A 27,423-nucleotide genomic window follows, 5' to 3' on the forward strand; every position below is an offset into this window, starting at 1 on the left:
CTCTGGGGACCCTCTTCTGGGAACCAAAAAGTGGTATATAGACAATCTTATAAATAAACAAATTGCTGTGGGTCTCTTATGCTTTGGGATAATAAAATTAAGTGAATATTCAGGGTTGAAGTCAAAAGGCTTCCTTTTGTGCAATGGCATGCAGTCAGCTAGGTACATTAGGACAGGCGATTAATCATTTGCTTTTATCTGAAACTGGATAGGAGACCATTTGTAGCTGTGACCTCAACAAATACATTTGTAGCTGTGACCTCAATGAATACAGCAGAAGCTGCATAAAATGTGGCGCAGCTGATGCAGATTCCCTCTGCCTACATGGCTGTCTTGTCAAAACTGGCAGAGGTGGATACTGGCTTTAGACTTCAAAAGAAATCCTAAAAGACTGCAGGAAAAGACAAACCATTTTTAGAGTAAGGACTTTTAAGTGGTGTAGTGATTAGAGTGTTGGACTCAAATCAGGGAGATCTGGGTTCCAGTGCCCTCTTTGGGCCAGTCACTATTTCTAAGTCCAATCTAATTCACAGGGTTATGAGAATAAAAAGGGGAGAATAGACTGCACTCCAACCTGAGATCTTTGGAGGGAGAGTGGTAAAAACAGATAATCAGAATCATTACATTTGGGACTTTGAACCTTGGTAAGTCCAACCTCAAAGCTCAAAGCAGGATCTGCAAGACAGGGTGCAACTTAAAAGTGCTCATGAGAAGCAGTCATCCAGCATGTGTTTAGCTGAGTATCTCCAGCAAACCTCCAGAGGCAGTTTGTCATTGTCAAGTAGGAACTTCCTTCTAACATATAGCTGAAATCTGCCTCCTTGCAATCTCCACACACTGATTCTAGTCATGTCTTCTGGAGCAACAGAAAATAAGTCTGCTCCAATTTCCATGTCTTCTTTGACCTTCTCTTCTTCAGACAAAACATACCCCAAAAAGGGTGTGGTGAGTTTTTGGCAGTAAAATCAATTGCCTCCTTACTTCAGTTAAGTAAAAGTGGAAGGACTCCTCCACAAAATCAGCCTTCTGCAACCTGGGACATAGTTCATACTTGGCCATCTCCATCTCCAGCCTTGGCCATCTCCACTGAACGTGAACATCTTTTCCCCTTCTCATCTCTTGCCACCCAACTTCACCAATTCTTTCCCTTGGCCACTGTGTAAAATGGGTGAAAAATTGTGACAAAAATGTTTGCCACAGTTTCTAACCATTACTGGTGCCCATCACAAGTGGAGAGATACATGAGGTGGGAAAAGAAAAAGAAAGGGGGAGTGGGTTAAAGTTAATTCACAAATAAATGACACAGGTGTGTAGGGGGGGGGGTGAAAGGTTGTGCAAAATCAAGATGGCTAGATGTTAGTTCCATGTGGATGTCGCCCAAACATCTGTGGAAGGAGAGGGAGAAAGGGCCAGTGGCTTGTCTCCATGCATGCAACATCTGATGGGTTACTGTGGTTAGTTTTCCTGGCTTACCCCTGCCTAAATGCTTCCCACAGTAAAGGGGAGGAAAAATCCAAGACGTGAGAGTCAAACAAGGTGAAATGCTCAACTCTTTGGTGGGTTTTCCAAATGATCTATCTCCTGGGAAGCACAAATGCAGGGGTTGTTCCTCTCTCCTTGAATGGTGCACATGGAGTGTTAAAAGTGAGATTGCAAGAATCGCTCTAGGAAATCCATTCCTTTGTTGCTGCCATCGGCTCTTACAGTGGAAGGAAAGTAAACATATTTCCTTATGTCGCAAGGGCCAAATCATTTGCTTCCAGATTATGGAGAAAACCACTAAAATATGGCTTTAGTACTGGTGTGAAAGTCCCTTCCTGGCTTGCAAAATATGCTCAACTAGTAGAGAAGCAAGCGGAGCCCACCAGATGCCAGATGCCATGGTGTTATTTCTGCTGCATGGATAATTATGTGCCAGGCAAAAAGCTTGCTGCTTGGTTTTGCCTATATGCATCTGTGTGTGTGTGTGTGTGTGTGTGTGTGTGTGCACACAGATAAACAATACATACACGTACACAATCATACTCTGAATTCTTTCCACAATGGGAATGAATTTCTAAGCAGTTTTTCCCCTCCGTCTTCTTATTTATGCTAATTGATTAAGGTGCTCTTAGGGGGGAAATTATGAACAACTGAATCCTATGGTCACATCCAAGACCCCTTGGATGCCTGGCCAGCACTAGAGATGATGCTTACTCAACACAGGGAAGCTGATTGCACTGTCAGACATGTCGGTCTGCAGTCTCCCTTCTCTCCATATTATGTCACACTCTGCTTAAGCATAATGGGGGAAGGAGGTAAAAATGACCCTGGGTTGCAGTTTTGAAGCACAGTGCCTATATCTACTCTGTGGAACTGACTGGAGGCTTTGAATCAATGCAGCAGCTCAGGGGAGTGTAACTGTGTGTCCAAGGTCTCCCACATAATAATAATAATAATAATAATAATAATAATAATAATAATAATAATAAATTTTATTTATATCCCGCCTTCCCCAGCCGAAGCCGGGCTCAGAGCGGCTAACAACAGTAAAACGATAAAACATTCTAAAATCATTTCATTATAAAATTAATTCCAATCAAATTAATGGCAACCATTGGGCTAGAAGTTCTGTGAGGATTGCCAAAGGAGGGAGTCAGGCTGCGCCCTGACCAAAGGCCTGGTGGAAGAGCTCTGTCTTGCAGGCCCTGCGGAAAGATGTCAAGTCCCGCAGGGCCCTAGTCTCTTGTGACAGAGCGGGAGATTTATGTGATAGGGGCAATTTAGCAAAGTGGCAGCATTAAGTACAATCCTATCTACATCAAATCTATGTTCCTTGGTCTCCCAGTAGAGGCACCAGGCAAAACATTCCTCTTTACTCAGGCCTTCGGCCATTAAATAATGGCCATTAAATATGACCTGTTAAATGGGTGGTGGGTGGACTATTATGATTATTCTATTCTTAGGCTGTATTTTGTGTATTCTGTTTTTATTATTTTGCTGTGCAAATTATGTTCTTAATGTTGTGCACTACTCTGGGATCTTACGAGTAAAGGGCAGTATATAAATTGAATTAATAAAATAAAAATAAGCTTAGAAGTGCACTAAAAAGGTCACATGCAAAATAGGCTCTTTCCATCAATGGAAGCAAATGATTCAGCCCAGCTTTCTGACTGCTGTGCTATCTTGCCAGCTCAGTAAAAGGACGGCATGATGGACTTTAGTTGGTTTTGCATGCAGAGAGAAGGTGTTGAACAAAGCTGTAAAAATAATAAAAGGTTATAGAAGAAAATTTCTGAGTAATGGAAATTTAAAATTTCCTGAGCAGAAAGTGTATTTTTGGATATATATAAATATATATATATGTATATATATTGTCCTGTGCAGAACTTGTCAACCAATCAGAACAAAGCTGTGTTTTGTTGTTGTTTTAATTTTTACCTTCTGTTCACCAGCGTGGACGACATCAGCAGCACCATGCAAGCCACATGACAAAGTCACATGATACGCACGCACATGATTTGGTTGAAAGGAAAGTGGAGGAGGTCACATGAAAAATACAAAAAAAAATTTAAAAACTGATGTAAACAATGGGCAAAAAGAATCAACAACATTCATAGATTAAATTAAAGTCTAAATAAAATTAAATTAGCCACTCCACTGAAACACTGGGGGAGACAGTAAAACAAAAAACAACAACACCCACCAACCTGCAAACACAAGATTATTATCAAACAGGAGAAAACAGTGAGTTACTACAGCAAGAGATTTGGTTGGTTAGGCAACACTGGGGGTTGCATATTAATTAATACTAAAGTCAAGAAGAGAAACAAAATATATATATTGAGACAAGAGAAACCTTTCTCATAGAAATCAAACTGGCATCCATAACACCACTAAGGAAGAACACAAAACAGAAAGGAGGGAAAAGCAGTGTTATTTAGAAACAGCTCGCCCACATGAAGAAAGACTGTGGAAAGAAAAGTTAGCTTCTTGGATTTATTGCAAATGGAACTTGCTGTCTCCTATTGATGAAATCTCCTCCCTGCAGGGACAGAAAAGCAAAACAAGCAAACAAACAAACCCACCTACACATCTCTTGGTAAGGAGAGAGAAAAAACACAATTAAATTAGTCTTTGTCTGAGGAGCGCTGCCGTGGATACAGCCAGGTAAGGAGAGTAAGATAAATACAGGTTGCTTAGAAACACCACATGCTCAGATGAGGTCCATGTCTGCAGCACAAGCTGGCTGAGGACCAGCTGAAACAGCCAAATTAACACAGGAAGAGTCTGAGGGGGTTGAACAAAATCCTGAAGGGGGTGTGTGTGTGTGTGTCACATAACCATTTCACCACATGAGCAAGCTCACTGGTCAGTTCAGATCATATGGCAACCAAAAGATCTGGAATGCATTTGTTGTGCAAGCTGAACATCCTGGCTGATTTGCAAGCCAGCTGCGTAGTGAAACAGCTGCCTGAGTTCTTGGGCACTGTGACGAATTTGGCTTATATTCCCTCTCTCCATGGGTGTAGCCAAGGGGGGGGGGCAGCAGCCCCATCAAGTAAAAAAAAAAAAGAAATACTTAACTAACTGACCTATCATGTTGGTTCTTATCCCCCTAACAAAAGTCCTGCCCCCCAAACAAAAATCCTGGCTACGCCCATGCCTCTCTCTCTATCATGTTCATGCTTATTGATTCAGATGTATAGCATGCCTCTTTCTGAAGAATTGGGGCAGGCAACAGAAAGTAATACACTGAATTAAAGCTGTGAGATCATAGGTCCACCTAGGTCAGTACTGTCACTCTACACTGACTAGCAGAAGCTCTCCAAGGTACTCAACTATTGGTTCCTTGTGACGTGTGGGGAGCTATGGGGTTCTGTCCTGGGCCCGTTATAGTTCAACTTCTTTATAAACAACTTGGATGAAGAAATTGAGGGATTCTCATTCAAATTGTAGATGACACCAAACTGGGAGGGGTAGCTGATTCCACATAAGACAGAATTGGGATTCAATATGACCTTAACTGATTGGAGAACTGGGCACAACTAACAAAATGAATTTCAATTGGGACAAATGTAAGGTTTGACACTTAGGCAGCAGTGACCAGCTGCATAAATATAAGGTGGGGGACACCTGGCTTACCAGTAGTACATGTGAAAAGGATCTAGGGGTCTTAGTAGACCACAAGCTTAACATGAGTCAACAATGTGGTGCAGCAGCAAAAAAGTTAATGCTATTCTAAGCTGCATCAACAGAAATATAGTGTGCAGGTCAAAGGAAATAATAGTACTGCTCTATTCTGCCTTGATCAGACCACACCTGGAGTACTGTGTCCAGTTCCGGACACAATTTAAGAAGGATATTGAGAAGCTGGAACATGTGCAAAAGAAGGACAACCAAGATGATCAGGGATCTGGAAACCAAGCATTATGAAGAATGGATGAGGGAATTAGTATGTTTAGCCTGGATAAGGGGAAAATGAGAGGAGATATGATAGACGTCTTCAAATATCTAAAGGGCTGTCACATTCTGCAGGCATTCAAAAAGGTGATGTTCATAGGGCAGATGTTTAATAACAAACACCAATCCAACTTGAGCTTTTGTAACACAAGCACTGTGTTTGAACAGGTTTGGTGGAAATGGAAATGTAGAAAACAGAGAAGCTGTTTAATGTCTTCTCACTCAACAGGACATTACACATTGCTACTCAAGATGAGAAGCCATGTGCCTTCATAGAGATTTGGTATTATCTATAATCCATCACCTCTTTGCATTTCATTCTCTGTGAAATAGTAAAGGTAAAAAGGTAATAATAATAATAATAATAATAAATTTTATTTATATCCCGCCCTCCCCAGCCGAAGCCAGGCTCAGGGCGGCTAACAACAATCAACAATCAAACAATCAAATATTCACACATTCTAAAAATATTACATTATAAAAATCAATTAAAATCAAATTAATGGCAACTAATTAAGCAAGATTCTAAACAGGTTGCCAGGGGAGGGAGTCAGGCTGCGCCCTGACCAAAGGCCTGGTGGAACAACTCTGTCTTGCAGGCCCTGCGGAAGGATGTCAGGTCCCGCAGGGCCCTAGTCTCTTGTGACAGAGCATTCCACCAGATTGGAGCCGCAGCCGAGAAGGCCCTGGCTCTAGTTGAGGCCAGCCTAACCTCTCTGAGGCCTGGGACCTTGAGGATGTTATTATTTGCAGACCGTAGGTTTCTCTGTGGGGCATACCAGGAGAGGCGGTCCCGTAGGTACGAGGGTCCTAGGCCGTATAGGGCTTTAAAGGTTAAAACCAGCACCTTAAACCTGATCCTGTACTCCACCGGGAGCCAGTGCAGCTGGTATAGTACCGGTTGAATGTGATCTCGCAGCGAAGACCCCATAAGGAGTCTCGCCGCGGCATTCTGCACCCGCTGGAGTTTCTGGGTCAGTCTTAAGGGCAGCCCCACGTAGAGCGAGTTACAATAATCCAGTCTGGAGGTGACCGTCGCATGGATCACAGTGGCTAGGTCAGGGCGAGAGAGATAAGGGGCCAACTGCTTAGCTTGGCGGAGATGAAAAAAGTAAAGGTAAAGGACCCCTGGATGGTTAAGTCCAGTCAAAGACAACTCTGGTGTTGTGGCGCTCATCTCACTTTCAGGCTGAGGGAGCCAGTGTTAGTCTGCAGACAGCTCTCCAGGTCATGTGGCCAGCATGACTAAACCGCTTCTGGCGCATGGAGGACCGTGACGAGTGCCAGAGTGCATCGAAACGCTGTTTACCTTCCCGCCACAGCAGTACCTATTTATCTACTTGCACTGGTATGCTTTCAAACTGCTTGGTTGGCAGAAGCTGGGACAGAGCAATGAACTGCTAAAAAAAGAAAGAAATCACACAAGTTCAAGCAAGTTGTGGAAGGTCCACAAGGATTACCTTGAAAAAGGCCCTCACTTTTTCCTTTCTCTCTCTCTCTCTTTCATCTAGCAATACTTTTTGAACTGGACAAGGCTGCTTCTACTGCGAGGGGGTGGCCCCTTCAGCTGGCAGCTCATGGAGCCCTTATATTTCAAGGGGCTTCAACTCCTCAGGCTTTAGACATCCGAGTTTTAAATCTGAGGTGCCAAAATATATTGGACTAGTATTGAAAATGGCACTCAGCAGAATGGTGAGTATCCAATGTGCTTTGATTACATCTCAGACGGAGGTCAAATGGGAATTTCTATATGGGTTCAGGCCACTCTGATGGATGACCTTTACCAGGACAGAGACTTCTCTGTGGCTTTCAATATCACTGACCATAGTATCTGGCTCTGTGGGAAGGGCACCAGGGACACTGTGCTACAGTAATTCCATTCCTACTTGCAGGATCACAACCAGGGATCATTAAGAGAGTCCTCTTCAGGCTCATGGCAAGTATGTTATGGGATCCTGCAGGGCGCTATTAGTGCTACTCAACATCTATAACAAGCCATCTTGAATGGTCACTGGGAGTTCTGGGGCAAGCTACCTTCAGTGAACCCTCACCTGAATCCTAGGAAGACAAAGGCTTTGTGGGTTGATCATTTCTTGATCTGGAAGATGAATAAGCTGCTTGCCCTGATCACTACTTAACTTTCTTTGAATAAGCAGGTACGTCATTTGGAAGGACTCCTGGAACCCTCTTCAACTTGAGGCGGTCTGGATGGCCTTGAGTGCTTTTTATCAGTTTCAACTGATATGCCAACTGCAGCTTTTCCAAGATAAGGACAACCTGACCATAGTAGTCCATGCACTGGTAATGTCAGGACTGGATTACTGAAATGCTCTCTATTTGGGGCTGCCCCTGGGTCTAGGCAGAATGCTGCCCCTGGGTCTAGACAGAATGCTGTGGCTAGACTGGTGATAGGGATGAACTACCATCAACACATGACACCAGTATGGAAAGACTGTTCCAAAATCCAAGCTTGATAATGTCAAGAATGTTGAGATTGTTAACCCAGGCAGATCAGGCAATCTGGGGAGCCAGTAGGGAGCTTGCTGACATAGTTCTCAAGTTTCAACCAACCAGCATCTCATGTAGGGTGACAGCTGAGATGAAATGCCCTTTAAAAAAAGAAGTTTACTAAACTATTGTTTTATTTTTAAATTCTTTATGCTTGAGCCACTCGAGCACAGAAGCTCTGCAGTGACTTTATAAGGTAAAAAGGTAAAGGACCCCATGACGGTTAAGTCCAGTCAAAGGCTTTATACTGTAAATACAAGCACTTCATTCATTCATTCATTACAATGCCCCAGAAATAAATGAATCAATTTCCTTTTCTCTCTCCCCCCCCCCTTTTCCTTTTAGGATTCTGCATTCTTGCCTTCCTGTCCAAACTTTGTTAAATCTCATATTTCTTTATATTCACAATAATGACATAAATTGCAGATACCTACATATAATAAATATATATGACATTTAATATTTTACCACATAGAAAAACTATTGTATTACTCCATAGGTAAGTTAAATTTATACTACAGAAATTCAATAAGCAGGTTCAATTTATCTTAAAGTTCTTTTCTTTATTCTCTGACTTCTTTCACGCTAATCAATTCCAGAAGTCTATACATTGTTGTTACCCTTCCATGTTTTTGTTAACCATTCTTTCACTGTTGGTGGTGATTTTCATCCAAAAAATTGTTCAACAAGCAGACAAGCAGTTACTAATAGATTCCAAATTAACTTTTTTAAAAAAAGATTAATTGTGGATCTAAATACTGTTTTTCATACCTTTGGGCTCACACAGTGGTAAATGTGAAGGGATAAGATCACTGACTGAACAAAGATTTAGGGCTCTTCCGCACTTCCTCTTGTCTCTAGAAAGCTTGGGTCTGAGAGGTATTCTGCTTGCCCTGTGCTTTCCAGGCATGAGTCCAAGCAGTTTTTTGTTTGTCCCACCACTTTCACCAGGAAAACCTGCTGTTTATCCCTGAATTGGAACAAACGTCATTGGGCAGAAAAACTGATTTACGTTTGTTCTGATTCAGCAGTAAACATTAGCGGGTCAAGCAGAAGTGTGGACAAGCCATGAGTTTGAGGAATTATTACCCCTCTCCACTCCACTCCAAATAAAGAAATCATTCCTGGAAGAAGACCGTCTTTGTCTTTAGTCCAACACCATTTTGTTTGGACAGGAATGGCAAAAATTTAGTTTTTTAGCATCTTAAAATAAATTACTGATGTTGAAAATTGTCCTAAGTCCCTTTTGAAATGAAGGCAGTAAGAAAATGAAGTCTTGTGAATACATGTTTGTCCAGTGCGTGCCTAATGAAATATATCGTAGTAGTAATGGGGGAGGAATTCAGTTTCATGTACATTTTAATGGATACCTGTACCCAATTCACACATCCCCAAACTATATGCAAACAGAAACATAGCTATCCTGCAAAATTTGCCCTTCTCTGATTTTTGGGATTCGGTTACCAATCCCAAAATTTGTATGCAAGGGAAAAGTGCACATAAAAATACATATGTTGGTGAAAATAATGCGCAGAAATGCATATGAGAAGAAATTGCTTGCAAAAATATGTATATTGGTAGAAATATGCACTAAAATGCACTAAAATGCTGATGAATTTTCATTGGGATTTATAACCAACCAACCAATGTGGAAAGTTGTACTGAGCAACGGGTTCTGTATCCCTGTGTTAAAAAAGGTATGTTGATTTTAGTTCAGTAAAGCTTTAAGATGGTGCTCATTTGTGGATAGGCACACTTGTCCTGATCTAAACCCCAAATCAATGCATTTTAAAGATTGGTGTGGCATGTCAAGCGGCCTCCCTCTCGCCTCTTCTTTCCTAACATGTAAAGACCACCTCCTTACAGCTGCAGAACTGGAACTTTCCCTGCTTCCCACTGGGAAGGAGAAACCTATATTCACAAGACTCAAGTGTTTAAGCTATTCTGGGGAAAATACAAAGCAAAAAAAACTCTATAGAAGGCCAAGGCTTCTTTACAATATGAAGCCCCACCTGCTCTGAAGGCAGTGGGGCAGATGGGGTTCTGTGCACAGTTCCGTGGAAGAGTAGGCTCTTACTAAATCTGTTCTGTGGGAGATGACAAGGTATTCCACACAGTAATATGGCACCATGACATAAAACTCTGGTGAGATCAATATGCCCCACCCCCTCTTCAAGCCATGAAAAAAACAAACTGTGCAGATGTTAAACATTCTAATTTTGGGACACGTGGATAAACTGTAAGCAAACCCACTGTGTCTGCAAAGACACCCAGCGGCAAATTGTGTGTTAACTGGAACCGAAATCAAGTTCAGAATTATTATGCAGTTAGTCATGCTCACCTCAAAGATGTCACAAGGCAGAGGTTTTTAACAGGTGTACATTTTATCAAATGCAACCACTTCATCCCTTTGAGTCCAAAGGATGTATTTGCTGTAGATGTTTAAATAATTTAGAGGAACCACATTTCATGCCACGTCCTGTTTTCCCGCAACTCCCTCTGAGGAATGCTAATTTACAAACCACGGAATGCAACTTCCAGCAAGAAACTGGAATTTTATTTGAATCTCCTTCAGTGGCCATTTTCATATATTGGTCATGATGCGTTTTGAGGCTTAGTAGGATATGAGAAGGGCAAAATCCAAGAAAAGAACTTGCTGTTTCCAAGTAACCTTTAAGAAGTTATCCTATGTTAATAAAGAGTAGATAATAGCCAGGCTATATCCAATGTCAATACTGGATGTTCTTCCACTGGGACCTGCCAGTAGACTGGGGCAGTTTTTAATTGAGGGTTCCATGTCATCAAATAGAGAGAAATTTTGGATAATCACACACAAGGTCACAGCTGTAGGCTTCAGGGGCTCGGAGAAGCATCAGATCTTGTTGGGCATTTTATTTCCTTTTTGAAGGCTTCTCAAATTTACCCTGCTCTGTTTTAATTAAGCCTAATATAGTTTTTCACCTCTAAAATGAGGGAGCAAGATCAACAGGATGTTAAGAGGGAGTTAAAGGAGAAGCCCGTCTAAATATTCAGATGAAATAGGTGTTAATTCCCGACAACGTTAAACACATAGATGGCAAAACACCGGCGTACCTCCACTCTGCAACACAATCTGGGGGAAGGGGACTGTGCAGCAATGAGGGTGCCAGGTCTTTTCTTACTCACATCCATTCATGCTGGAGTGTGCCCATCACATAGTAGGGCAGGGCATATTAATGGCTCCTGGCCGTTCACTCTATCACACACCATACTGTTTTGTAAACGTGTCTGAGGGGTGTGGGCGAGAGAAGGGAAAGAGGGGAGGAAAGCCTTTCTGCTACTCACGGGCTGGCTCTGTGTTTTCAGATTCAGTAGGATGCTGGGTTGCTATGGAAACACGAAGGATAGATCGGACATGTAAAGGTGAAGCCTGGTGTGAAGATAAATTATGAAGGAAAATAAAAAGGCGGGGAAGGGGGGAAAGAGAGCCTGAGGACAAAAAGGCAAGGGCTGAAGAACATTTACGCCAAGGATTTATAAAATAAGGAGAGCCAATGGGCTGAGGAGATCCCGGAAGTTCCCTGGGTGATCTTGGGGCAGTTCCTCTCCTTCACACGAACCTATCTCAGGGTCAAACTAGACATTACTTTAATTTCATAGTTCAGAAGTATGTCTAGAGTTGCCTCAGAGGATAGCTGTGAGGATAAAACAGAAAGGAAAGTTGGGGGAGAAGCGAACAAGGTCCTGAACTCCATGGAAGGGGGAAAAAATGTAATAAATAAACAGAATATTGGGAAAAATGTTGATTGAATACTCCAATAGTTTTGCACTCTTCAGAGGTGGGAATTCCTCGTCTGCCCCTTTGGAAAAGCAGGAGTCACGTCAGCTGCATTCCAGAGGTTGGAGGGAACTCCTTAGGCCAACCCAAATTTGGCTGTAGTATGAAGCCTTCAGAAAACAAATATGCAAAGACTGTTGCAAGTCTACAGAAATTTAGGGTGGGTGTGTCTGCAACAAAATACTGTGGTGTACAGATGAAAGCTCCAGTTTGGACTTCCAGTAACTCCATTTCATCTCCCTGCTGCCCCACTCTAACAGTCAGGTCAGTATTTTGTGCCCACAAAGTATACTCAGTTGTCTCTGTGTTTTGTACGGAGTGGGTGGCTTCCTGAGGGTTCCCCCCTCAATATTCTTTTTTACGTGTGTCTCTGTGTTGTGGTGGTGTCCATCTTGGCCGTTGCCCAATACTCTCTTCCAAACACAACACCTGCTCATTTATGGCCATCACTGCATAACATTACTGCAGGTTAAGAAACCCATAAAGTACTTTTTAATGCCTCACTTACTGAGAACAGTTATAGCGCTGAAGAGAGCTGTGGAATGGGGTTGTTGTTTTTTTAAAAAAGAGGCTCTCATTCCACGGAAATCAGTCACCTCTATAATATCAGAACTACCTGATTGTGTAGATGTTCCCATAGCAGAGCTTTGCCTGTCCCATCCCAGGGTTGCTCTGTCCTCTGACAAACAGAAGAGGACTAGGCAAGCTGAAGAGCAAGAACTGTGGGTTTTTGTTACAGCTGGACTTGCCGACAGGGGAGAAATGGGTGAGCAGAGTGGTTACGAGACTGAGTTGGAAGGCTTCTGATGCAAGGCTCATCTGACTCAGCAAAGATGTCATTGGCAAATGCTCACTGCCTGCCAGTAATACGCAATGGCAATGCCAGTCTACTTCACAGGGTGGGTGTAAGGCGTGCTAATATATGCAAAAGGAGTGCAATTGAAGGTGCTCCTAAACCTAACACGTCTCACCCCCCATCCATCGTATTTTTCGCTCTATAAGACGCACCTAGTTTTTGGAGGAGGAAAACAAGAAAAAAAATATTCTGAATCTCAGAAGCCAGAACAACAAGAGGGATTGCTGTGCAGCAAAAGCAGCGATTCCTCTTGCTGTTCTGGCTTCTCGGATAGCTGTGCAGCCTGCATTCGCTCCATAAGACGCACACACATTTCCCCTTACTTTTTAGGAGGGAAAAAGTGAGTCTTATAGAGCAAAAAATATGGTAATTTTTGAAGAAGTGGGCATGGATCACAGGCCAATATTAGCCCACCAAGGGATCCAATTTGGCCCACAAGGCTTTTTTCTACAAAGCCCACCCACCTGCCCATCAACTGAAGTTACTGATTACGTCAGCTGATGCGTAGTAGGACAGGGTTTAATTGGTTGTGTGATCCAGTTCCCAGGCAGAATGATTTAATCGCCATTCATCAGCTAAACAGAGATTAAAGCCCTGTGCAGAAGCACCCTTTGAAGCAGCTTCTGCATGTGGGCTACTTCAAAAAGGCTTTCGCAAGGGATTTAAGATAGCTGCTGCACCCCTGTTTGAGCCTCTGGATGCTCAAATGGGAATAAAGGTCTGTCTTAAAGCCTTTTGCAAGTGTACCCCACCCCTTTTAAGTCTCCAATCCTGAAGGCTTAAGAGGGACAGACAGACTTGTAAAAGACTTTGTGAGCATCCTCCCCATTCCCCATTTAAGCCTCCAAGATAGGGGACTTAAAGAGGGAAGGAGGAAACTCACAAAGCCTTTAGCAAACTCCTCCTTCTCCCTTTAAGTCCCCAATCTCAGAGGCTTAAAAGTGTGTGGAGACTTGCAAAGCGCAAGTGATTTTGGCAGGTGGGGCAGCCCCTCCTCCTGTCAAATCTGGCCTGTGAGACACAACTTCTATGGGTATGGCCCAAGCAGACAAAAGGGTTCACCAGTCATGGAGCAGAACAGTTCATCATTCACACTGATATAGTGTGTTGCTATCTGGGGACCTTGCAGTGACGGAACATATTTTCTTTCTCACTCTATCTTAATAAAATCCTCAACAACATTTAAGAAACAACATTCCTGCAATTAAATTCAAAAGGTTATCAGCTCAATCACAATTTAGTAAAGAAATATCCATGCCATCATCTCTCCACCATTCCTTATGCTCTTTCTCAACCGCAATCAGCAGCTCTGTAATGAAGCAGACTGCTTCACAGTTTCCATCTGGAATTGTTTTGACAGCAAGCTTCCCCCCCTTCCCCTTTTAAGCCCAGGTAGGGGAGTGTGTGTGTGTGTGTGTGTGTGTGTGTGTGTGAGATTAATATTGAAGCCAAAATTGTTGCAATTGCAGCCTTGTGATTCTGTGAGCCAGCTACAAAAACACTCTCGTTTTCTCACAACCACACCCCTTGACATCACAACTTGCACAAATGCCCTGGAGCCTCCATGAAATACTGCCCTTCAGTCCCAGCTCTTGTGCTAATGCTGACTTCCAATTATTGGCTGTAACTTCTTCGCAATGCTCAGTCAGCTGCAAGGGAGTTGCTATCGATCCATTATTTTCAGACATGGCTGCACTGGACAGCAACTTCATTGCTCACCACCAGCCTGAGAGCAAAGTGGCTTTAACACTCCCCCCTTTAACCCTCAGTTATTTATCTGATCACCCTTTGGGAGGGATACAGCTTGAACCCCACATGATTTGGATGTCCATAAACCAGCCACGTAAGATTGGCCACCACCAGAGGTACAATATGTGGCTATTATCCATGAAAGCTAAATGGAACTTCCATATATATAAGGGCAATGTACTGAACACACAATGGAAAAAGGACGTTGCCCGATTTATAAGCATCTGGCTGGTCCGTTTGGGAAAGTGAACTAACCCCAATGTATGGGTGTCCATGTTTCTTCAGATTTTGAAGGGGCGGTGGGTGAATTCTTTTGGCACTAAACCTAACAGTGGAGTGACAGCAACAGTACAATTTCATTTTAGGGCAGCTTGGTGCAACTTGGTGCCCTCTAGATATTTTAGACTCCAAGCCAGGGCTGTTTGCTCTTTTCCAACTTTCATTTCCAACATTTATCCACAAATCTAAACTAACATGAAAGGAACAATTAAGGAGAGTCTGGCTCTGCTAACCTTCCCTGTTTACCCATGAGCTGCTTCTGCTGTTCATTCTCCTTCTTCTGGACTCTAAAGCCCCTTTAATTATAAAACAGAGGCTGGTAAAGTGCAAGATCCCTCACTCCCTAACTGTACTGTGTACAGGTGAAAATTAGAATATCGTGGAAAAGTTCATTTATTTCAGTAATTCAACTTAAAAGGTGAAACTAATATATGAGATAGACTCATGACATGCAAAGCGAGATATGTCAAGCCTTTATTTGTGCTTCATTATGTCCAGGGTCAACGTAGCCGTCTACCAGGAGATTTTGGAGCACTTCATGCTTCCTTCTGCAGACAAGCTTTATGGGGATGCTGACTTCATTTTCCAGTAGGACTTTGGCACCTGCCCACACTGCCAAAGGTACCAAAACCTGGTTCAGTGCCCATGGGATTACTGTGCTTGATTGCCAAGAGAAAGATGAGAGACATGAGACCGAGCAATGCAGAAGAGCTGAAGGCTGCTATTGAAGCATCCTGGTCTTCCATAACACCTCAGCAGTGCCACAGACTGATAGCATCCATGCCACGCCACATTGAGGCAGTAATGGATGCAAAAGGGGCCCAAACCAAGTACTGAGTACATATGCATGCTTCTACTTCTCAGAAGTCCAATATTGCTCTATTTGCAGTCCTTGTTTTGCTGATATCATTTAATATTCTAATTTTCTGAGATTGTTAATTTGGGGTTTTCATCAGCTGTACGCCATGATCATCACAATTATAACAAATAAAGGCTTGACATATCTCACTTTGCATGTCATGAGTCTATCTCATATATTAGTTTCACCTTTTTAAGTTGAATTACTGAAATAAATGAACTTTTCCACGATCTTCTAATTTTCTGAGTTTCACCTGTATGCTAAGGATTTTTTAAAAGCTTTTTCTTTGGGAACATCGACCTCTTACAAGTGAGTTTGTCACCTGGTATCAAAGCAAGCAAACCACTGGAGACAGCCTGGGAACTTCAACATTGCCTACCCCAGGTGTGTGTGTGTGAAACAACAACATCGCAAGTGAAATAGGCACACATGCAGATACGAACAACACTGCATGCTTTGGAGATGGGAAAGAAGGAGGCGTCAACCTCTTGACCAACTTCTACAAACGGCAGTGTTAACTGGAAAAATACAACAGCTACTCTAGCATCAGTGTTATTAGGAGATGCAAGAGTTTTATCAGCTACTTTGTTTCTAAGCACAAGAAGGAAGGTTAAAAAAAACTAGAAAAGAAAAGAAGAGAGAAATGCTAAGTTAAAAAGGGCTAGTTCTACATCCAATGTTAGGGTAAGAGCACTCCAGGAGAAGGAATTCAGAAGCACTTACGTGGCGGTGGAGTGCCTGCGGTTTCCCCATGGTTGGAACACAGATGAAAAGAAAAGACAGACACAGACCCCAAAAAAAGAAAAGATGTAACAGAGATGAAAATAAAGGAGGCGATAGAACAAGGCACTGGAAATTTAAAACAAGCGAGCGTTCCTTGCATTAGGGTCACATTTTCCAGGTAGGCAGGTTAAGATTATCAGAGAAGAGTAAAAACTGGGCAGCTACAGAAGCACAAGAGGGGAATCGTGTTCATTTATCTGTGCACTGGATAGTTTGTGGGGACAAGGAGCACAACTAGCTTCCAAGGTAGAGGGGGAGGAACTGGTGGAGTGGGAGAGTCGCTGTGACCTCTGGTCTTTGCTGTAAGGCCCTGGGCGTAGCAGGAGGAGCACCGAGCTGAACAGGCATAGGAAAGGAGGTGTGGGTTTGTTGCTGATCATTTCCAGGCACACGCAAAGAACATTGGTTGGAGAAAATTGGGAAAGGGATATAAGGAAGCCCATCCAAACATGAGCAAGCTGGCTAAGTAGAGGCTTGAGTGAAACCGGGAGCGGAAAAGGGCTTAGATCTGGGGCAACCACATATATATAAAGCCCATTTTGTTCCATATCATGTTACATTCAATCTTGGTTTAATTTTTATTACAAGTCTGAAAACATCTCAGCTTCCTCCACTTGCCCCTCCAAAGAAGGAAGGAACTGGATAATGGGAAAACTCAGTATGACAGACATACAGGTCCATCCTCACTCTGAGGAGCAGCAAAATCCAGAGCATTAACTTGCAGTTAGCTCTCGCTTGTTCACTCTGAATCCTGCCCACATCCCGCAAAGCATATGGTGCACAAATGATGTGGAACTGTAAAATAGGAGCCACAGTGGAACATGCATGCTCAAAAGCATGTACACAGCTCTGTGGCAACCTGATTCTTGAGTTTAACTCTTCTGCCAGTTAGATGGAAGTTTTAAGGTGTGCTCCAAGAATATTTCTCTGTCTCTCACAATTCAATGAGGCGGAGTATATAATAAGAGTCAAGACTGGCCAAAAGATATAGTTGTTCATAGAGCACAGGGTTACAAGCAGCAGTGATGCCTGCTCTATTGGTTGGCTTCAAAATGGAATTAAAACAAATCCAAGAAAGTTGATAAGTCTTTTAATGGTTACTATACCATGACGCCAGGGTTGGAAACAGTGTGCCTCTCAGTAGCAGTTGCCAATGGACAACAGAAGCAGGCCACTGCTATCCTTCTAGCCCTGTTCGCTGACTTCTCATTGGGCCATTTGTTTGTCCACTGAAATGGATTGAGGCATGGGTGGGTGGGTGATGACGACAACTTGTTGGCCCAGGCAAAGTAATAGGATTGTCAGTTTGGCTCAAAACTCAACCAATGCTTCATAACAGAGGAAGTTCAGATTTTTAAAAAAATCACCCTTCTACCCTTTCTCCACCCTTCTACCAGCTGTGCCAGAAAAAAGCTGGTTCATTTCTCTGTCCCTTACCCACAAGATTGTTATGACATGTGCCAAGCTACAATAAAGGAGTGAGGTCTAGTTAAAAAAAGAAAAGCCACACTATCCCCCTAAACAATCAAACCCCTTATTTCCATAACCAGTTGCTGGGAGCGCAGCTTGGTGGGAGGAAGAACAAAAACAGAAAAGACCATTGGAAGACAGAAAATAACAGAAGTGGGTCGATGTTACAACCTGGTGAAATCAGAGAAATCTGGACAGATGTTTTGGGAAAGATCAGAATGAGACCTGCAAGAGGAACAGGAGCCATCCATGCATGGAAGGGAGGCTGCAAAGAGGCAGGGGGAGAAAATGAAGGACATTTGCAAAAAGCAAGGAAGAACAGAAAAGCAGGGAGTTACTTACGAACTGGCTGTGTCTTGAACTCGGAGGGAGAACTGATTTCGCCTGCGCCTTTGCCATTGATGGCAGTCAGTCGGATGGCATACCTTGTCTCTGGCTTCAAGCCCATCACAGTGAACACACCCTCCATGTTGGCTATTCCAGAAAAGAGAGGAAACAAGCGGAGAAACGTTTTAATCTATAGCAGAAAACGGTTCATTTCACAATCAACAACCTTGGGTGTGCAGGACCTGGAGAGAGAAGAGCATGGGAGGAATGGAGGGCGGAGAGGGGACCTGCCATTCTCACCTCAACAAAGCAGGGCATCCGTTGTTTTTTTGATGATACAATTAATATGCAAGCTTTAGACTAACAAAGATCTCTCTGATCACCCATGGAAGGGTTGCTAATTTTTCACCCCTAAATAGGGCTTCTTAATACAGTGGTGCCCCGCAAGACGAATGCCTCGCAAGACGAAAAACCCGCTAGACGAAAGGGTTTTCCATTTTGGAGGCGCTTCGCAAAACGAATTTCCCTATGGGCTTGCTTCGCAAGACGAAATGTCTTGCGAGTTTTTCCGACTTTCCCCCCTTCCCCCCCCCTTTTTCTAAGCCGCTAAGCTGCTTATCCGCTAAACTGATAAGCCGCTAAAAGCCGCTAAACCGCTAATAGCGCTAATCCGCTAAGCCGTCAATGGGCTTGCTTCGCAAGACGAAAAAACCGCTACACGAAGAGAATCGCGGAACGGATTCTTTTCGTCTTGCGAAGCACCACTGTAAAGTCACAATTCAGAAGTTGGAAAACTCAAGAGTTGTTACCTGATGTTCAGCTTCCTCTATACAAAAATACACAGAGATAAAATTCTACTCTATCAAAGATAGATCCTCTTGTGGCCCTGCTCTTTCTCCATGTCATGTTCCCACAGAGTCCAAAACTAACAGTTTCTTCATGGTTAGTCAACAGATAAAAGGCCGATCCACACTTGATGGCAAAATCCTGACTTTCATGTTCAGTGGGTCCACTGTGCTCTTCCTATTTTTGCCCTGGAACTCTTTCCCCAAACCCCATGTTTATTTGTCCACTTTTGGGTTGCACTTAGTCAGATTTTTCTGAGTTTATCCACCTTGCTCTGCCCACTGTGCTTATCAGGACTCAGAGCAGCAGGACACACTAGGCTTTTGGGACTCAATGCTCCTTCCTCCTTCCCTGTTGTTAAGAGGGGTTGCTAAGGGCGCTCTGTGCTTCTGGACTCATTGGTCCTTCTTTGTCCCCCTCCCTTCTATGCAGACACTTTTTATACAATCGGAACAGAAGTATGAGTGGTTTTTGGTTTTTTTACATAACAGGGTCATTTGGAAAATGAGGGAGAAATCCTGGGTCGCAGTCATGCAATAACCAGAAGCATGCAGTTCAACAGTGAGAAAACTCCTAATGAAAAACTGACCAGATTGAGAGAGGGGGCATGGAAAGAAAAGAAGGAGGTGAAAGAAGGCTGCCTCTGCCTGCAAATTTGTGGAAATTTCGAAGAAACTTATTCACGAGCCCTTGCAAAATCAGTTTTTCAAGTGGGCCAAATCTCCCTTCAGAATTTCCAAGCATCAGTTAAGATTTTTGCAAGAAACCTATGGCACATCTGTGGAACAGCATTAAAAGTTCTTGGGCATGGGGAAATCAATCTGTGCACAAGTCGATTAAAATATGGATCAAGCAAAGGTATTGCTATGAATTTGTGGGCTGCAAGACACCCTAAATTCCTGGGTCCAATAAAAGTTGGACTTAATCCATGTTTGCGAGTTAGGCTGTGACAAACACTGAACCCCTGGATTGTGTTAACAAGTCAGGCCTGCCTGGTGACTGCTAGCTGAATGTGGGTTGTTAGGGGACAAAGACCAGTGATGACCCAATCAAGAAAGCCAACAGGAAGGCAAAGACTGTGCCACTCCTCCAGCTGTGTGTCAGTGGGCAAAGACAAAAAATGGGTTTAGGGTTTTAGTTTGGATGCTATAGGCCAGAAGGGACTAGTTTCACCAGGTTAGCGGTGATAAGGAAGAAGGAAGGTGAAGAACACTATGTGGGCTGACTGGAACAGGCTTTAACAAAGAGAAAGAGAACATGGCTGTTGTTTTCTGTTCTTAAACCCACGCCTGCTGCATCCATGGGAGAAAGCAAGAGACCCTCTTGGAATGTGAATGCTCTCCATCTAAACTCAGGTTATACATATGTGTAAATAAACCATACATCACAAAGACATCACAGTCTCTGCTGGTTGGCAGTACTCAACACCCTACCTTCCTTAGCATCGTACATCCTGGAGTGCCAGTCTTCCTCTCCCCGCGCTCGCCACTCGGCCTTGTACCGGAGGATGGGAACGCCGCCGGTAGCCTCAGGTTCATCAAATTCCACTTGGGCTGTGCTTGAGTAGGGTTCGACTCTCTCAATGGAAGGTGCAGATGGTGTATCTGAGACAGGGAGGAAGGCGGAACAGACTAATGAGGCCAGATAGCGAAGGCTCAGGGCAAACTTGTACACATAAAAAACCTTTGCTGTATATGCACAGTATATTTTGTGTGGTGGTGACCCCATTCCTCCCCCCCCCTCAAAATGCATATTTGAACTGAGCATTATTGGGAAAAGAAAATAGTAGCAACTTTCACCCCCTGAACACTGTTTTGCGCCTTACTCTGACACCTTTTACCCCAAAGTTTGGGCTGAACCTCCAAAAGTTTTGTGCAGTCCTAGAAGAAACTCTACATGGGAATCACTGTAGTAGCCATAGCTTAGGGGCTAAGGTCTTTCAAACTGTTCAGGATAGCATCTTTGAGAGTTCTAGATGCTCTACCAAGAAATTTGTGTGTGGTCAATAGGAAACCAATGAGCAAGCCTATAAGGCAGCACAGTTTCATTCAGAAAAAATGGGGGAGAGGAAAGTTTCTAGACCTCATGTGTACCTCTGAGGGGCACTTGGATGACTCACCTGCTTGTACAAGGATGAACTCTGAGGACTCCTGACCAATCCGGTTGACTGCTGTGCAGTTGTAGTTTCCAAAATCATTTTCCGAGTCTGGTGTCACCTACAAAGGGGAAATTGATCAGGAGGGTTAGAGCACCTTCCCTACTCGAAAGAATAAAGAATTTGGAGTTTTTTATTTCTAATAAAAAAGACAACTATTACAAATTACAATTACAAATTAATGAGGGAGGATTTGGTATTCAGAATCCAGAGCTATATCATCATGCTTACTTATTGTCAAGCATTAAATATTGGAAGCCAACAATTGGTGTTAATTTTCTGATTTATTTTCTGATAATTTTCTGGTACTAGAACAATTGGTTAAATCTTTTAAAGCAAAAAAAAATGTGATGACTTTTTATAGATATTTCTCAATAAATCAGTTTGATATGCAGATGTTAAGAAATGAAGAGAATATAGAATTGGAGGATCCTGTATTGCCGAAACAATGGGAGAGTGTTATGACCTCTATAACAAAGGTGTCAATGGACCTTACATTATGACATACAATGGAAAATAATATTTAGAATTTATTGGACTCCACTATGTTTTCACAGAAAAGGACTAAGACAGCATTTTGTTGGAGATGTAATAAGGGTAATACTACTTTAAAGCACATGGTTTTATAATGGTGTAAACTTACTAAGTTTTGGGAGAAAGTAGTGAATTATATAAATCTGTGTGGCAGAAAAGTTATTTTTTCAGAGGATAATAGTCTTTTGAACTACATGCCTACTATATGGAATTTGACAACAGGGCAACATAAATCAATTCATTGTGCCCTTAAGTGTGTTGCCAAAAGACTGATATTACTGCATTGGAAAGATAAATGTATGGCTTGAAGACCAGGATTGAAGACCTGACTACACTTGCCACTTATGAGTGGATTGCTTATAGACGTAGACTTTGCATGGACAAGTATAATGAAATTAGGAAAATATAGTAGATTAAAAAGTACATTAGAAATAACCTGACACTGGCCATGCTGGATGGGATAGGAGCTGCATCCACAGGCCACCACCCACTGGCTGTATACTCAACTCTTTTCACCCTTAAGGAGAAACAGGTGTGGTCAAACCAAACACCCACCCTCTGCGATGAAGAGGAGATTCTACATCCCCATGAATATGTATGTGCCCCAGGTTCCTCCTTAGCAGGGAACTGTATGTCTCACCTCTAGGTAACTGGCAGTTGGAGTGTTGTAGATCCTAATGTTGCTATAGTTGGAGCTTGGCAGCAGCTGCCCATCTCGGAACCAGGAGATGACAGCGCTTGGGTACGCAAACACCTCACAGGTGATGTTCACCTGGTTGCCTTCCCAAGTGTAAACAGCAACAGGGCCCTGTAGCTTCGGGGCATCTGAAAAAAGGAGAAAGCAGTATTTGGAAAAGTCATTAGCAAGAGAGAGTAAAGAGCCCCTCTCTAGAGGTGCTGCAACATTTCCTTCTCATACCTTCCCAAGTGCTAATAGCTACCCTTCTGCTCAACACCCTGGAAAGATAACCAGTTTACAATTCTAGTTTCAATAGTCTGCGCCTAGTGATGCCTTGGGACAGATTTGGTGCAGCCACTTCTCCTTGGAAAGGGTCTGCAGGCATGGCAGATAATATAAACTTTGTGGCCCTATGGGTGGCTGCAGACAACTGAGTCTTTGTCCAGCAAGTGTTGCTTTCTGAGGCTGGCTGTTGAGGGTAATCATATGGGTTTGGAAATCCTAAAGGGATCTAAGAAGCCAGAAGTCCTTTGCTGCTAAAGACTGAGAACATAAGAGCAGAGGCCCTTCTCGCCTAGAATTCTGTGTCCAATGGTAGCCAGCTAGAAGCTTCTTAAAACTCAGAGGAGTTAATGAAGGCAACAGCCCCCCTTTACTGTTTGTGACCAGTTGTCTTATTCAGAGCTATACTGCATCTGAATGTGACGTTCTCATGCAGCTACAGTAACTTCTCACTCCACCACTGTGCCCCTCCTTCCATCATTATGACCCCTGCTTGCTACACCCAGAAAGCCATGCCCACCACTACCTCCCTAAAATTCTTCCCTCCTTCCCTCCACACATAAACATTCTGTGGGTTGGGACCCCTGGAGAGAAGAGGGGGCAGTGGAAGAAGGCAGAACCTGTACAATGGGAGCGGGAATGATAGTGAAATGTGCCCACTTACACTGGACTTCCAGGTGCATGGCTTGGGAATCTTGCCCTATGGTGTTGCTGGCTATGCAGATGTACTCCCCAGCATCCGTGTACTGTATGTCTTTCAGCGTCAGAGAGGATACCCGCGCATGGCTGCGCACCACAATGCGCCCATCCAGGGTCTGGCAGGAAAAGGAGAGAAGAGTTCAGAAGATATGGAAGATATGAGCAGATGAAGGTGCATTCAGAGAGCAGAGAATGCTTGGAAATCAGGCTGGGCTTTGCTGGGCATCATTTACCCTATGTCCATCATTCAGACATGGAATGGGGGAAGCAGTGGCCCTCCAAAAGTTGATGGACTCCAACTCACATTATCCTTGACCACTGGTCATTCTGGCTTGGGCTGATGGGAGATGTAGCCCACAAACATCTTGAGGACCACATGTTCCTCACTCCTGGCTGAGACACTAAGAGGCTGCCACCTGCATTCTGCTTTCTGGAGGTCATGATGCTTTCCTTGCTGTCTGACCGATGAAGTTGAACTGAGCCAACAAAAACCTGCTTAACAACACTGCTTTGTTTTCAGGGTGCAAAGTTGCACTCCTGCCATGTGAAGGTAGGAGCAAAATAGACCCACTGTGCTGACATCCAGGTCCAATTTAATTTCTAATTAATTTCTTCAACGGCTGTTCACAGGCAGGATGGATACCACTGTCTTGTCTTTCCAGCACTGAGCTGAAGTAGAGTGCAGGAAGACAGGGAAATGCTCATGTGTTGCCCAGGCAAATGTCCAGAAAATGGCAGCACTCATCATAGCTGCAACCAGCAGACCCATGCTCCACGAAGAAAAATAGCTGTAAACTTGGCTTTCAGACAACCCTACAAATGTCATGATGCTTTGGTTCAGTCTTAGCAATGACAAAAATATTAGCAATGAAGGGGAATGAGGTCATTTCGGAGAGCAATTGGACTGGACTCTGTGCTATGCAGCCAGCAACATAGTATCTGGCTTCTAGACTTTCACACTGTCCTGGCTGCTGCAGCTGAGCCTGGCTTAACTGCAGCTGCAGACAGGTCTTGAAATTCCAGTGGTGACATGTCAGATTCCTCTCCCAATGAGGCTGATGCCATTTTGAAGGAGCTCCTTCCTGGATCCAATTCTCTAGGCTAGAATCTTGTTTCTGGTATCAGCCTGCTAGAGGTCCCTGGGGAGGACATGAAAGAAACGGGCGAAGACTGTGGTTTGACCTTGCAATCGGTTCACAGAGGTAGACTGCCCCGAACGTGGAGGCTAAATATAAATATCATAGCTAATGGCAACTGATAATATTTGTCCTCAAAACTGTTTTGATGCAGTTGCTCTTTTCTTTTTCACATGTGGGAAAGGCGGCTATTGCATCGTGGCTGGTGAAGCTTGGGTAAAGAGAGGGATTTTCCCCATCCCTCCCCACCCATTCCCCTTAATGCAAATGCACAAAAAGAAATAAAACAAGCACACAACCCACAACCAAAAAACACCCCCACCTAACCAAATACTCCCAAGAGAAAAATTCCTGTAGATTAACAAAGGAATAGCAAGATGTTTCTACAAAAGGAAAACAAAGGTGGTGTCTACTAGAAAGCTGCCTATCAATGAAAAAGCGATTCTTCCAAATTGGGGCAGTGAGATTATTAATATACTCCATTCAGGGTGAAAATGCATCAAGAGGCTGTCAGCTGGTTCTTTCATCTGCAGCCGAATCAACATTCCATAATATGCACATCAAAAGTGGCACTTGTGGCCTGATTAGGCTCCAGCCAGCTACAAAGGGAACACACACTCAACTGAATGCCCAGTTTTATCATCAGTTGTCATGGCAACAGAGGCACAAGGAAGATGATCCAGGAAGTCTTATTTGGGTATATGTTCCTATGCCCTTGCAGCAGTGAACAACTTTACATCCCATGAAAATCAGCCAACATTGCTAAAGGTGTCACATCAAAGAATCACTTTGGTTAACAAAGCATATTAGTGTCCAGCAGGGGCAGATCTAACAGTTTTAATTCACACATGACAATTTATCACTTAGGGACGTGGGTGGCGCTGTGGGTAAAACCTCAGTGCCTAGGACTTGCCGATCGTATGGTCGGCGGTTCGAATCCCCGCGGCGGGGTGAGCCCCCGCCGTTCGGTCCCAGCTCCTGCCCACCTAGCAGTTCGAAAGCACTCTTAAGTGCAAGTAGATAAATAGGGACTGCTTTATAGCGGGAAGGTAAACGGCGTTTCCGTGTGCTGCGCTGGTGCTGGCTCGCCAGAGCAGCTTCATCACGCTGGCCACGTGACCCGGAAGTGTCTTTGGACAGTGCCGGCTCACGGCCTCTAGAGCGAGATGAGCACGCAACCCTAGAGTCGGACACGACTGGCCCGTATGGGCAGGGGTACCTTTACCTTTATAGAAAATCTGCACATTTCTGTCCAATGCACATGTACTGGAATTCTTCATTTGACAATAGTTTTCCATATGCATACATGGCGAAGAAGAAATTCTTGCATTTTGCAAACACCTCCTCCCTCACTTCAGTGTTTTACGCACTCCCAATTGCCACCCTCTTTGCTTCTGACATACTGCCTCTCTTCCCTTGAAAACAAATTCTGGATTGGATCCAAACACCCCAAAACACAAAACAGGTCTTGGGTTGGGGAAAGGAATGCATTTTCAAGGTATTTCATCTCTCTCCCCAAAAAGTGATTTTTCTGTATCTTCAATTCTTTTGATAAACAAATGAATGTTGTATCCTAACACATAGATAGAATTATGCTTGGAAGTATGAGGCTAAAGGATTTTAAAAGGTTACAAGCAATAGCACCCCCCCCCCCAATACAAATACACGATGGCAGTTTTACCAGCTTAATTTCCCCCCACAAAATACTCTGAGGAAAAACAACCTTGTGGAATAAGCAAATGAATACATTCTTAGAGAACTGGAGTTTATGAGCACCACCTTTCAGTAGTAAAACAGCACATGCAGCACGGAGGATATTAAATTATATACAAATGGATGTAGAAAGATGGTGGGCTGACTTGAGTTCTTACCATCTTTTTCTGTTTACTAGGAACCCTGCAATCCACCAACATATTTCACATTTTATAAAAGCAAAACTGTCTAGACTCAGTTTCTCGTAAGACCTAAGGATTATGGCCAAACTGGGCATGAATGCATCTTATTTTCCAAAAGGAAGTCACTGCATGGGGCTATGGGGCTTTGCCGTCATGCAAATTTCTTCTTCCTATGGCTAACCATCAGTCTATGGCTAACCATGCACTGCGGAAATGGTTAAAGTCTCTCTTTTCAGCTCAAATTCATATCAGGCTCCCCCAAGACTTCTTCTGGCAAAACAGGAAGACATTGAATATGCCCTCATGCATTTCCAGAATCACACCTAGCTCAAGCCCTTGACGATCTGTGATCATCCTAATGCATTCTTACTTAAAAGAGGTTCTTATCAGGCTAATTCAGTATTCTTTCCAACAGACCCAGCACCTGGCAAGTGAAGGTGGTTCATCTAGAAACTGGTCTAGCAGCAAAGGACGATCTGCCTTCTGCCTGGTTTCAGAAGCAGATCACAGAAATGACCAAGAAATGACAGAAGCTCATCCTACAGAGTTCCCATTAGAGTAAGAATAACCCTTCTCATCTCCTGCCATAGATACATACATAATGAAGAAATGGAAGAAAGGATGATTCAGCTAGCATCTCCAGCATGTTGTTGTGTTTTGGCTCTTAAGAGTTTGGAACTCTAAGCAGCAGCTAAAGAAATTATGAGAACCACAGCAGAACCCACAGTTTCTTTCACCAGACTTCTCAGACTGATTTTGCTATAAGCCGGGTCATGTTTACTAGTACGCGGTTCTGACGCATTTCAAGAAGTCTACCCCATCCAGTTTATGCAACACACGTTTCATTTGCTCGGTACACAATCCCAGTTTAATGGAAGCTGTTGGTCAAGATCATCTTTGCTAAAGTAGGGTTACGATTTAAATTATCCCCTTCCCTTCCTGCTCCCAATTTCCCAATCACAAAATTGAGCATGAAGTCCAAACTTGATGGATGTGGGATGAATGCACGCGATCAATCCCTCTCTGTTGCACTGTGGCTGAAGTTGGTGATCCATATAATACAGATAGGAGCTCCAGTTCGACACCTAGGTCAGCCAATTACCCATC

The 27,423-nt window shown here is 43.4% G+C and overlaps 1 protein-coding gene across 10 annotated transcripts in view; it reads right to left on the bottom strand.

Moving 5' to 3' along the window:
• Window positions 1-27,423, bottom strand: part of NCAM1 (neural cell adhesion molecule 1) — a 222,811-nt gene that overhangs the window by 31,968 nt on the left and 163,420 nt on the right. For 4 of the 10 annotated variants that reach the window (XM_081844363.1, XM_081844366.1, XM_081844369.1 and 1 more), the window contains 7 exons: window positions 23,251-23,401; window positions 22,266-22,450; window positions 21,056-21,152; window positions 20,370-20,540; window positions 18,106-18,237; window positions 16,234-16,248; window positions 11,275-11,316 (listed from right to left, as the gene is read on the bottom strand). In XM_081844363.1, coding sequence (XP_081700489.1) covers window positions 11,275-11,316; window positions 16,234-16,248; window positions 18,106-18,237; window positions 20,370-20,540; window positions 21,056-21,152; window positions 22,266-22,450; window positions 23,251-23,401 — 793 coding nt within the window. The remainder of the gene's footprint in view (window positions 1-11,274; window positions 11,317-16,233; window positions 16,249-18,105; window positions 18,238-20,369; window positions 20,541-21,055; window positions 21,153-22,265; window positions 22,451-23,250; window positions 23,402-27,423) is intronic. The other 6 variants (XM_081844367.1, XM_081844368.1, XM_081844371.1 and 3 more) reach the window with 2 other exon arrangements.

Source organism: Podarcis erhardii (assembly GCF_964252035.2).
Source record: "Podarcis erhardii genome assembly, chromosome: 16".
Taxonomy (NCBI): Eukaryota; Metazoa; Chordata; class Lepidosauria; order Squamata; family Lacertidae; genus Podarcis; species Podarcis erhardii.